Source organism: Taeniopygia guttata, chromosome 2, assembly GCF_048771995.1.
Source record: "Taeniopygia guttata chromosome 2, bTaeGut7.mat, whole genome shotgun sequence".
In the NCBI taxonomy this organism is placed as follows: Eukaryota; Metazoa; Chordata; class Aves; order Passeriformes; family Estrildidae; genus Taeniopygia; species Taeniopygia guttata.
In genome coordinates this window covers 45,039,084-45,052,482 of record NC_133026.1, presented here as the reverse complement: position 1 = coordinate 45,052,482, position 13,399 = coordinate 45,039,084, and the positions used below count along the sequence as shown (strand labels likewise).

The 13,399-nt window shown below is 35.1% G+C and overlaps 1 protein-coding gene across 5 annotated transcripts in view; it reads right to left on the bottom strand.

Moving 5' to 3' along the window:
* The window catches only part of ULK4 (unc-51 like kinase 4), a 216,367-nt gene that overhangs the window by 50,790 nt on the left and 152,178 nt on the right, over positions 1–13,399 (bottom strand). For 3 of the 5 annotated variants that reach the window (XM_002196898.6, XM_030265145.4, XM_030265146.4), the window contains 3 exons: positions 12,576–12,742; positions 9,493–9,591; positions 1,340–1,525 (listed from right to left, as the gene is read on the bottom strand). In XM_002196898.6, the coding sequence (XP_002196934.6) occupies positions 1,340–1,525; positions 9,493–9,591; positions 12,576–12,742 (452 nt within the window). Of the gene's footprint in view, positions 1–1,339; positions 1,526–9,492; positions 9,592–12,575; positions 12,743–13,399 lie in introns of those variants that run through there. The other 2 variants (XM_041714518.2, XR_012054617.1) reach the window with 2 other exon arrangements.

Genomic DNA, 13,399 nt, shown 5'->3' with positions numbered 1-13,399 from the left:
TTTGTTCTCTTAAAATAGTCAATAGTAGTTTCCATATTAAGTATCCTGCACACTAGGTTAACTTCTGAACCCTAGGCTTCAAAATGTAGAGAAATAAACAAGTCTGTAGCTATTCTAAAATGTAATAATCTAGATATGTATATCGCAGCCTCATTTCTCTTCCCTTCCCTCACACTTCATTGCCTTTTTACTCATATTGATTTTGGAGAAAAGCAAAAGCCAGTTCTACGCATCACAACAATTATTCAGAAAGAGTAGCAGAGGTACAAGCTAAAATCAACAGGAAATACCTTTAGAATTTTAAACATTAAATAAACTTTAATTTTATATATTCATGCTTCTTTCAGGGCAAGATAGGGCTGGGCAAAACAGGAAGAAGGGTATGGTGTTTACTTTCGTGTGATCTAAGTACAGCAGGCAGGAGAAAGGGGACAAGATCTCTGAAATCTCTACAATGGAGTTGCTTCCTTTTAATTCCTGCTGCCATGGATTACAGTCTTACTCTAGTAGTCAGCAATGCACTTGCAGAATTGAAGGATCTCCTGCCTCTTACACTGGGGCAGTTATCCTCTTTTGACTGAAAGCTCCTGCTTTTGGAGAGTAAAGGATGAAGTACTCAAACAATGCAAGGTTGTGACAATGCAGGCAAAGCTTCTTATTAAGACACTTCAAGCTAAAAGCCTATAGTATTATCTGAGAGAATGCTACAGATATCAAAAGATTTCATTCCTAAGCTACCTGAAAAACATAAGCTGCTGTCATTCCACTGTGTTGGAGCAGGATAGAAGTGAACCTTCTATGTGTCAACATCATCACCAGAAGCCCCTGCATAATTCCCACTGCATGGCTCTCCACATTATAGCCACTCCAGCACAAGTGGTCCCTATAGCTCCGTGAGAATGAAGACTCAACAGCCCATGCACAAACCTATTCCAAGTATAAAATAGCTTTTTATTCACTGTGAAATAAGCCACTGTGTGTCTGAACAGATATTTAATGCTACAAGGTTAGTTCTTTCAAAAGGCATTCAGAAATTGGTTTCAATACCTTATAGAGTTGAATTAGTAAAAAAGTATAAAAATAGCATGAGTTATTTAAACTGCTGAATGGTTAACTGCAATAGGAGAATTCCTACATCATTTTTTTAATAGGTCTTAAGTGTAGAAAGCTATCTTCTCCAGAAAAGTGGAATTTAAAGACATGATATTCAACTTAGCATATTTTGGTTAAAATTATGTTAAAATATTTTTTCCTTTGAGAGGGAAAAAACAGCCAAAAAAATTATCAGATTATATAAAAGATACATGCAGACTTTGGAAAAGGTTAGATGTCAACTCACCAGTCTCTTAACAATTTTCAACAAAAGCTTAAGTTCTTGTGGATCTTTTTTGGACTTCAGTACTTCAGTAAAGCTGACCATGTTTTCTGGAGACATACTCTCCTGATTGCTCCCTCCATACAGCTGAACCAGCAATAATAAGTTCTGTGAGGCACTCAAAAATATTTCCGTATCTTCACTGGGAAGCTAAAAATGAATGAAAAATGAACAAACAAAAATCAAATTCCAATTTCAGAAAAGTTGCATTTCACTGTGGATTTGGAAGACTATTAACATTTGCACTGTGACAGGAAAGAATAATTTCTAGTTGATTGACTCAGAATTCCACTAAAATAAGCTTAACAAAGTGATGAAAACATAATTAAAATCTATCTACTCTTAAGCAGCAGTATAATGACATCTGCACCCTGATTCTGTCAAGTGTCTATCTAGAGCGACATTATAACAGCTCCAGAAATGTTGCTCCCAACTATGTTACTTTATTCTACTTTAAACGAAAGCAGTAATAGGAAAAATATCATTACAGCCATGATGTCTAATCTTCTACATCATGCACACCATAAAATTTCATTTAATCATTACTAAAGCAAGCCTCTTGAGGTAGAGCACAGGCTGCCTAGTTATTTAATGGATTTTAAGTAGTCACATTAGGAAGTACATTTTGTAGACTTTAAATATTTTCCTGAATTCTAACTTTTCTACACTCCTTTGAAGATCAGACACTGCAGCAGTCTCTAGCAATAGGATGGAAAATTACTTCTTGGGAAGCAAAATTACAAAAAAGATTTAGGGACATGACTAGAGATCATCTTTAAATGAGCTTCTGATAATATGACACCATTATCAAAATGATTTATATATTTCCTGAAAGTACAATCTGGAACAAGTAGAGATATTATATTAGGCCAATATTTGCCACTGACAATGACATTTTGGAATGACAACAGGAATGCAATGCCTACTGTCAGCACAGAGAGCTCACAAATGCTAGTGAAAAGAAATCACAGAGGATTCTTGGGAGCAGGCAAGAGGATGACAGACTGGAAAATGTAATAGCCAAGGACTGAAGGAATTTAGTGTCTATAGCATATCAGAGGGAGGGTTAAAGTGGATTTGATCATATCCTCTCAATCATATGTGGGAAAATGCAGTCTGAGGATAGGTTAATTCCTTTACCTGAAAAAGGACTGATAAGAGATGATAGCTCAAAACTTTAGACAAAGCAATTCAGATTAGAAGAAAGATAATACATCGATTTCCTTTTTTCTCTTTCTCTCTTTAATAAGAACAATTAACTGCTGAAACAACTTCCTTAGAACTGAGACAGCCGCCATCAAAGACAATTCAAATATCACAAGAATATTTTTTTCTAAAAAAATAACAAAACCATTTACTCTAATGAGGAATCAATTTGGGAAAATCCTGTCTATATATCTCCCTCAACTAAATCATTGTAATAGTTTTTCTCACCTTATAATCTATGACCTGAACAAAATGTCAGTAGTAGTCTTAACCAATTAGGTGTAGAAGTGTAAAAAACACCTCATCATGCCCATTCTTTTTTTTTTTATTCCAAAAGTATTATTTACACCAAATAAGCCAGATAAACGTACAATAAATAGACTATCCTTACAGACAATAAAAGGGGAAAAAGAATACAATTTGTCCGAACACTTAATGTAATATGCCAAATCATTTCAATAATGATTACTTATTTAATATGCAGTATGAAATCCCTAATTTTTTTCATTTTGAGGAAAACCCATAGAGTTACTTTAAAGAAACCTGAACATATCATCAGACATACATCTCTCAAATATTCAAGCAGCTATTCCCAAGGGATCTGCATGCAAATACAATCTTGTTTTCTACTAGCTTCATAGAGTTGCTGCTTAAAACAGACTGAACTGAGATGAAATCTCTGAATATATAGCCCCAAGACATATCACATTCTATTTGGCCTAATACTATGCAAGTGACAGGACCACAACAGCTATTTCTTCCTCAGTTTTGCTGTATGTTTTTTCTTCATTCCAATCTAAATGCAATTTATTTGATTATTTCCTTTCCATCATCCAGACTTCTTTAATAACATCAGCTCAATTAGCATATGCAAAAAGCAGGAAAAGCTACAAATAGTAACAAGTTTATAATTCCATTTATATCTTTAATCCTTAACAAATTGAAAAAAAAATCCGCTGATTTCACCTGGGGCTTTGAGACAACTTCATTTCCTTCATTGAAATAAAATGGCATTAGAGAAAGGAAGGACAACTACATTTTTTTTTTTAATGTGTCTCTCACACCCTAAAAGCAGTATTCCAAGTTAATTTCTTACTAGATCAGTGTAGGCAGCTACATCACTAACCTCCTGAAGAACATCACAGAACAAGGATTATATTCAACTTTCAAATGTTTGTTGGCTAAACAAAGGTAAAAAATGAAAAATCAGTGGAATTTTTGGTCATTGATACATCCTTGCCTGGGTACTGCAGTAGAGGCTAATTCCCTGGGCTCCACAGGCACAAAAATCTCATGTTTAGTCAGTATCACAACAGCTATACTTGGAAGTGAGACTCATCCCAAGGTTTTTTCTCAAGATATTCACTAATTATCAGAGGAGTGGAAAGCTGTCAGTCTCCATAGGGGACTGCTCCTACAACAAACATGAAGAAATCCATACAGTACCACAAACATCAGAGGTACCTCCCAACACCATGACTGTCAAGGAAGCAAACAAGCAAGTCCAGCTGGTTAGCGTTATTCCCAAGGGAGGCTTGTTGCAGTAGGAACACCCAGTTAGCAATGCAGTGGAACACTGCCATAGGAGGAAGAGCTGTGCTCGGACCAATGGCCTTGCTTGGGCCTTGATTCTCTTCTCCTGGCATGTTCACCTTTTATCATTGTTGCTGTTCTTTGTCCCCCAGCAAGAGAAAGGAAAACCCTTTCAATCCAATGAAAGGAAACTTTGCATCCAATCTGTCTTGGCATCATATAATCTTGCTCCTCAGAGGCTTTCAGTGACCATGTTCCAAGTATCACTCCTCAGTTCCCAACACATGCCAGTTATGACATCACATTACTCAATCCCCAATGCCAATCAAGTCTTTCATCCCTTTGTTGTACTTCAGATTCTTCTGCTGCTCTGCTTTCCCAGAGTCCCTTTGAGCTTTGGTGTTAACTAGACTTTGGAGAGCAAATTGCTGTTACCCTGGGAAAATTCAGGGCAAAACAATAGCAGGACTGGTCCTGGATGAAGATAAAAACAAGCTTGGAATAGGAAAGGCCACATTTACTCTGAAGAGAATGAGAATCACTGGCCTACAGTCTAAGTCATCAATAATTAAGGTGGAAGAGGAACTCTCAGCAGTGTCCTATTTAAGTATGTCCACATCAGCATTTTTCTCTGTAACTCTCACCATTTTGCCATTTCACTTCTGACAAGTAGTGATTTAGATGTCAAAAGGTGTAAGCTGGTAACCTGAAATTTAGCACTGGCTGCCAGTCATTGTTAGTACTGGTTATAAAGACTAGGGGATCTGAAGAACATTATAAAATAAAACCAATGGCTGAAAATATAATAAATATCTGTAAATACAGAAAATCAAGAATTAAAATTCAGCTTTCAAGTAAATATCTTATGCTTAATAAGAACAGGAAAAACAATCATGTTTAACAATGAATGTAGATGGATGATTCATCTCTTAAATAGATGAAACAACTTTCTGATTATTTTTATAATCAGAACAATTCAATTTGGTATGAAGTATATTTGCTTGAAATGCATTTATAGTTTTTGTTCTTTCAGGAGAGTAGAAACCCATGAAGAAACTAATTCTAACACTTTAAAAGAGTATCTGCCCCCTAATATTTCATAATTACATGAAGTTTTCTTTTCCCTCCTCAGTCTTGAGGGGGGATTATGGATTCAGCCCTTCAGCAAGGTAGAAAAGTCACCAGTACTTCTCTTGCAGCTGTTAATATTCTTGGCTAGTGTATAGCTTGAAGAGAATCCAGCACCTTAAAATAAATTACTGAAGAGCTAAGGTCATAAATTCTGCCATTCTCTAACTGAAAACTGTAGATCTATTTTTCACTCACTTTAAAATAATACCTCACAACAAGACTTCTGTGCAATGAAAGCAGTGTATTACTCTTTGCTTAATTTTTATTGCTATGTTATAACGTCCTGTAAACAAGCTTATAACACAAAATTCTATTTTCTTTTCCTTTCTAGATGGAACCTGCTCTGTGTATTTTAGAGTTAATGTGGTAAAGAGCAGGAAGTTTCTTCTTGTTGCACATCTATATTTCTGTAGTCTGTTCTCAAAAATTCTATAATTTTAAACTGAGTTGCAGTGTGTTCATGAATTGCAAACCACTGCAAGAAACGTGTGATCATTTGAGCTGAAGTGGCAGTTTTCATACCGTTGGAATTGTTACAGCATCTAATTTTAGAGCTACAATGAAACTGCCTGGATTACCCGGAGGGGACACTATTTTGGTGTATTAATGAGGTTATACACATAGAGAGTTTATTACAATATGAGATAGATATTCATTAGATCACTAATGTGATTACAGAACATGCTGTAAAGGAAGCACCATGGGGATCTATAGGGAAGATGATTTTGCAAACATTTTACAAAATGTAAAAGCAAAACATCACTATTAATCTGCTGGCTTTACTATGCTATTCTTCATAGCAAATATGCACAGTTTTAAATCAAAAACTAAAATATTATCTTTTTATTTCAGGTCATTCTCCTACCTAAAGGAAAAAAAAATATATTCTCTTCATTTTAATCTTGGATAATTGTTGAGAAACTAAATCCCTGTTCTGAAATTCTGAGAATGTAGCAACATTTTCTTCTTTCCTCTGGTTTGTTTGAAGACTTTTAGTTTTTAGGATAAGAGAATAATTCAATACTGTGTAAGAAAATACTTCAAATATAGGATATAAACATATGTCTCTCCACTCTGACCACAGAGCAGTCTGTATTCCTAGAGAAAGATATGTGAAATAAAATTCCACAGTAATCATTCTTCTGCAGTTATTTTCATTACTCATTTGCAAATAACTTCATGCACTCTGAAAATAAAGTCTGAGCACAGCCTTAGTGACAGTGCAATATAGAGACAAAAAATGCCTAGAAAAAATCATGTCATTCATCCATGTGCACTGAGGCTTCAAATTTGTCCTCTTCACATTTAGATATGACTAACTGGACAACGGTAACATACAGAGCATGGTAATCAAGTGCAAATTTTCCTGGTAATATTATCATAGGGCAGTCTCCCACCAGAAGTCAAGAAAAATTCTCTCCCAGCAGTTTAGTAGGCTCTAGAAATGACTGGAAGATCTACACCTAGGAGTTGAATCTAGGACCTACAGAAAACAAAATTCCTTTTTATAGGTATTGGCATGGTTTCTGAAACTTTGTGAAAATCCACAGTGATTTCAAAAGTAATTTTTTTTCAGTATAGTGAGTATAATAAAATTAGAAAGTGTTTTGTATGTTCTACAATTGCTGCAGGTTTCAGAATAATATTCAAATTAAATTTACAATAAGCAAAGAAACATTACCTAACAAAGTTAAGTGTAATTAACTTTTAAACACAAAACTGCCAAGGAGAAGACTAAATGATCATTTTTTTTCCTGTTATTGATCAATTATGGTCATAATGATCTTGGTATTAAATACTGAATTCTCCATATTTGCAGTGTTTGCTGCGTGACAGAGTTTGTAATTATTTATCCTTTTGCATTGCTAAATCACTGAAGTTTCATTTAAATGCAATCTAGGTTTCTGGAACTTGCTTTGCTATGCCTTTAGTGACAGACTAAATCACAACCACAGAAGGGAAAAATGGATTCAAAGTTTTTGGCATTTTGAAGTTTAACTCACATTGATTTTCTGAGGGATTATTGAGAGAAAAAAACATGTGGAACTCGAGCAAAATAAAAAGACAAGTAAATGAACATGGAATAATAAACTACTTGAAGGATATACATTTCAATGAGGGAAAACAATTGTGCAATGTGTCTAGGAAACTAGGAACTAGAAAAACAATGTGACTAGGAAACTATGTAAGTGACTATAAGAAAGTATAAATATGCTAAGATAGGTAGAAGTAGCAAAGCAGAGAAAATAATTTTAACTCAATATTTTAAAGTAATTGTTAGTTCAAAATGTAAGTCCTCCATTATCTCCAGAAAATAAAGTTCACAAAGAACTGAAAGCCTCATAACAGCAATAAGGGGTTAGGTACCCACACAGCTCAATGAATACAGAGAACAACCACTGGTAGCTTCACATAATTTCAATTTAGATAGGCCTAAGGCATTTTGAGGAGTAGGGAGCACACACATCTTGAGATATGCTCTAGACTTCACAAATAACATATCTCTATTTAAAGAGATTAGAACACAAACCATTTTAAACAAGTCATTCCTAAATGCTAAAATTATTATTCCATTGCTCAAACTCTTCCAAGCTTAACAGAAAATGTTTAATAGAGCAGGAGGAAAAAAATTGAAAAATCAAATTTAATAAACCTAGCTGAAATAACTTTCACAGATCCAAACAAGGTCGCTCACCCACAGAATCTTGAAAAAACTGAAAACAAAACAAGACAATATGTATGTATGTATATGTGTATGTATGTGTCTATCTATCTATCTAAAGAAGTGGCCCTGGTGGTCATTATCATTTACCTGAATGTTAAAATCAGAAGATTTAGAATAAGCATTTGAAACAAACCAGAACGTGCAGAAGTACAGAACAAAGCAAAATCTACTGGTAATTTACAGCCATGCTTCTGAAATACAAGGGCAACTCACAATCTAACCAGTACTTGCTAACTATACAATTATCCTATCCTTTAATTAAAAACTCATAAAAAACTTCCAGGTGGTATAGGCTGAGTTAAAACTTGGCCTCTAATTTTCTGTTCTTTAAAAAGTTAATATAATTTAAACTTATGACTAGTTTCATTTTAAAGAACATTTGCACATCTTTATGTCATACTATTTATCATATATAGCAGTTTAAAAAAAATCAATAAAAATAAAAGAATTTATAAAGATGAAATATTAAATAGTTGAAATTCAGTCACTTGTTTCAGGTAATTCAGAGAACATTTCCAAAAAGCCTTTGTCAATAGCTAGTTTAAATAAATCCATCAAAGGAGTCCTTAGTACCAAGTACAATGCCAAAAATTAATAAAAAAGGAATCACACTTCCCTAAAATAGATGACAGATGGTGCTAAAGATAGTAGAAGGATTGCAGTACTGATATCACTATTTAAATGAAAAAAAAAAAAGGGGGGGGGGCTGGAAAAGAACACAGTGAATCTGAAACACCTCTAAGTGAAATATCCTAGAAAGGATACCATGGTACACTGGAGTTCTCACATACCATTTTAATGGCTTTATGTTTCCTTACAGGCTGATGTAGCTCAAGAAACATTCTACTACAAACCATTACACACAGAGTAAATATACATCTCTGTATGACAGAGGTTGAGCTGATGGGATGCATTAGGGCCACAATGAAGCCCTGTGTGGAGATTTCAATACAGTGCTGTACATCTAGTAAACCCTGGAAAGGACTGCCTTTAAACAGACACACTTCAAAGATGTTTAGAGATCATAGGGACCACTCCCACTTATAAATCCCTCAGGATCATGTTGACATAAAATCCTTGAGAAAACTCAAAAGGCTCAAACCCTGGAAAATAATATTAAAATGCATCACTTGCTTCAAACCAGTTTTGCATTTACTGACTTCTCTAAAGGAAGTAGTACTATTAATTTCAAATTTTGAACACCATCCTTTCCCTAAGCAGTGGTGACTAGTCCATTCTGAAGGACAAATGTTGGCTATACATATATATCCAAACCAAGAACCTGCAGTCTGATCCTCATCCCACTTCTATGCTCTGGACAAATAGATTTACTCTGACATCACTGGTAAACTGCAAGTCACTGTGACCTCTAACTTCTTACAAAGTGTTACAGTACTAGGTAAACAATTGGGAGCTTGTAAACAATTAGAAATTAGTAAAGAGAGCTCTAATATGTTGAATTCAGTTGCATAATTACAACTTCAGCAATACTCCATAAGGTTACAAACAAGCAAACTCTCACCAGTTGAATAAGCCCGCTAATCAGGTCCGTCAGGGGTTTATTGATTAGCAGAAGGTCTTCGGCAGACTGTGTGTCCCCTCCTGCCCCAGATTTCTGTGCCTTATCAAGAGAGAAAAGTAGAAAAGCAATCCTGGTGATTGTCCTGTTATGAGGAACAAATTAGGTCCATTAAGTGGTCGAAGGATGAGTGGAAGTTTGAAGGAAACTTACACACTCTTTTCTAGTTAAGTATTGCTGGGCTCCCAGTGAGCAGTTATGCTCCCTCTGTGACAATAAGAACAAAGCAAAGGGACCCGTACTGTTGTGCCATTCTATACAGGCTGAATGTACTGACCTGCATGACATTTCTTCAGCAAAATGCAATAAAATGTACATGCAAAAGATACCTCAAACCAAGATAATCAAGGTGACTGAAAATTTAGTATACTCAGCAATATTGTCCATTTTGCCTGCCTGCCTTACTCTGTATCCTGAAATATTCACAATATATTATAATTTAAATTATTTGTGAAATTGGAAATATAAAGTTTTCAAGTAATAAAATCAGCTACTACTTGTAATTCTGACCACTGTCATCCCCCCCTCATCAAAGCACACGACTATCCTAGACAGTGCTATTTATGACCAATCCCTGCCCCAGGGCTCCTGAAAGGTCAGCCTGCAGGATTTTTCATTTAATGTCATTACCTTGCACCAGCTTTGGACCATGAACCTATACAGTCAATCTGCTAGAGGAAAAATAAACATTTTGTCCACAGCACACATTTAAAAATAATTTGTATTGTGTTTCATTTATAGCTCAATCCTAAAAATCACTGTCCAAGTGTAATACTTGGAGGTTTTCATTTGGTTAAGTGAACAGAGGAGCAAGTTCCCTGAGACAGGTGTCACTACTGCTCAAACTCAAACTGTTGATACTTTTGAGTTGAAAGGATAATGCCCTTCTTTGGAAAGGGTTTCTAAATAAAAGAGAACTGAAGAGCTCTTTCTCAAGGCAGTAAGTCCCATTGGTACGTCCATCTCTGAGATTCACCACAACAGCCTGAAATGCTGAATTTCAAAGAAGGACAAAAAGTGCAGGGAAGACAAAAAATGGATTATTTATATTAATGAAGAAAAGGGAGGTAAGCCACCTTCACTTCAGCAAAATTTAAAACAGCTTTTTCTCACACTGCCAGAGTTGGGGCATCCACAGCCTCTCTGGGCAACCTGCGCCAGAGTCACAAAATAGAGTCCATATATCAAATTCACATTGAAAATTCTTTCCAGCTAATGTGGATCACCTCTGGGACATATGACAAAATTTCTCAAAATCAGACATATAAATTAATCTGAAAGTACTTGGACCACAAAGAGTGAACCCTTCTCCTGAACTTGGATACAGTTATCAGCACCATCCAACATGAAGTACTTCAGTGCAATGGAAAAGTGGTGATATGTATTGCCCATGCAGGTGGATAAGGTTATAATTTCACACATAAAATATTTTAAATTTAATTTATTTAATGATTAAATAAAAAGGATTCAAGTACCTTTGTACTACCATCTGTAAAAGATAACTTAAGCCTCAGAAATGGATAATACAAGAAGACTTGATTTTATTTTACAAGTTCTGATTTCAATGGTATCGTATTCAAAACATTCCTATAAAAACTGTCCAAGAAAAATATTTGTGATGCATTTAGTGACACATGAATAGTGGAACACTATGTAGTCAATAACTGATGGCCACCATTTAATAGGGTATGTGTACTAATGTAGAACTCTCAGGGATCTTGTGATGAGTATTGCCAAGACACATAAGCCAAGATAAGTAACACCACTGTGAAATTAATATATGGGCACAGAATAGACCTATGCTTCAAAACTCAGTTTTCCAGCTGCTCCTTGTTACTCATTAGACTTTACAAGCAAAGCAGATTACTTTGACAAGAGAGAAACAAAACTGGAGTTGGAATTTCAGTGCATCAGTCAACTGCTGTATTTAAGTAAAGCCAGAACAGAATTTGGCTTTGAACGAAGAGATTTAATTTTAAATCTAAATAAAACCCGTCAATTCAATACTACCAATTCATGTGCAAGATCCTCTCTCCTCATGTGTTCTCCAGAATAATTTACCTCACTATTTCTGTATGGAGCATATGTACAGAATTCAGCTCTCTATGATTACATGGAGTGATGCCAAAAATATGACAAGAAGCAATTGACCTACACAATTTGATCTATGAAGTGATTCTTAGATGAAAATCATGTTACAGAACCTGCAAATAGAGGACTTAAAGATAAGGTACTGTACCATCACACATCTAAACCAAACCAAAAACCTCACAGTGAAATGTGGTTGATAACATAGCTGCTTGTGTAAATCAATGTAGAAAAAAGAGAAAAAGCTCAATTTTCATCATCAGCTCCTTACATTAAGCTTACTTAATAAACCACTCCCAAAAAAACCCATAAACCAATCCCCCCACCACAAAACCCTGCAAACCAAAAAAGACAGAACGAAAACAAAAAAACCAAACAGCCCACAGAGGAAGGCCTCTGGGGATGAAAAAAGACACGTCCTGAAAGATACTACAGCCCATCTACAATCTTTTGAATCTCTGTCCTTTAGATATATTTCACCTGACAAATATCTGCTCTTCAGTGAATAATACCAAGAACATAAAACACCTAACATGAAGAATATGTGTTGTTTGCAGTGTAAATACAGAAGTCACTCCCACTTGACTAACTTAAAAATTTGGCAGATGACCTAAAAAGCAAAGCAATATTTGCTAGGTTTATATCCTGTCTAAAAAAATGCTTTTCCTTTATATGTTACTAAGAGAGTTATGTGAAATTTCTTTGCATTGTATTCTGTGCTCCATTTTTAAGGAGGAGGATGTCTTTGTTGTAGGAGAAAGTCCCACCAATGGCATGACTTGCAATGGTTCAAACAGGAGCTTGGAAGACAAATTGAGTTTTCACTACTCTAGAAGTCCCATAAAATCAGAATAGTGGGAGTATAATTATTAAGGATAGTAGGAAGTTATCTAAAAAACTGCTTAAGACAGTCAAGACCCCATGAGAAAATGCCATACCTGCAAAGTCCGGCGCACAATGTTTGCTGTATACGTCAGCATGTATTGCAAAATGTCAAGTAAGGACAGAAGCAGCACATTTGCTGTCTTGGTGCTCCTTTTATCATCTGCCTCCAAGTACAGGGCCACAGCTTCTGTTAGGAGATTACAGACGTGATGAGTCAGTCCTATGTAGAAAGTGAGACAAAAACAAAGAGAAAAAATAAATGGGCTATCAGGACAAGAACAGTGTGGGAGGTGACCTAGATAAAATAGATTATGATTTTAAAAAATTTACATATTTTATGACTATTTATTACATTTCCTCTTTTTCTCCATTACTGTAACTACCTCCTCTCCTATTCTGTTTGGACTGGCTCACAAAGAGAGTAAAACCAATACAAGTAAATTTGCTAACTGTGTGGATTCATTAAATTAAAACCTACTTTGAATCCTAAACTCTTCTGTAGGATGGTGACAAGTCTCTTTCACAACACCCCTAACAAGAATGTAGCAATTTCTCCAGGCTGTTACTAAGTAACACTGTAAGGTCACTTAAACTTTCTTAACTGGTCTGTCAATTAGAACTGTAGCCATATGCATTAATTATAGAATCAAACTGTGCCATGCTTAACAAAAAAAAAAAAAAAATCATGGGAGCATTATAAATTAAATATTGCATACTACATTAAAATGTTATCAAGATTTGTTTTCTAATGGTAGTAAAAACTTTCCTGAAAATATCTTGTTTTGAAGGGGTTTCTTAAAGCCCATAGCAGAAAAATATAATCCAATTCAAGACAATATTGATTCAATTCAGAATCTTTCTTACTTTCAAATACAAA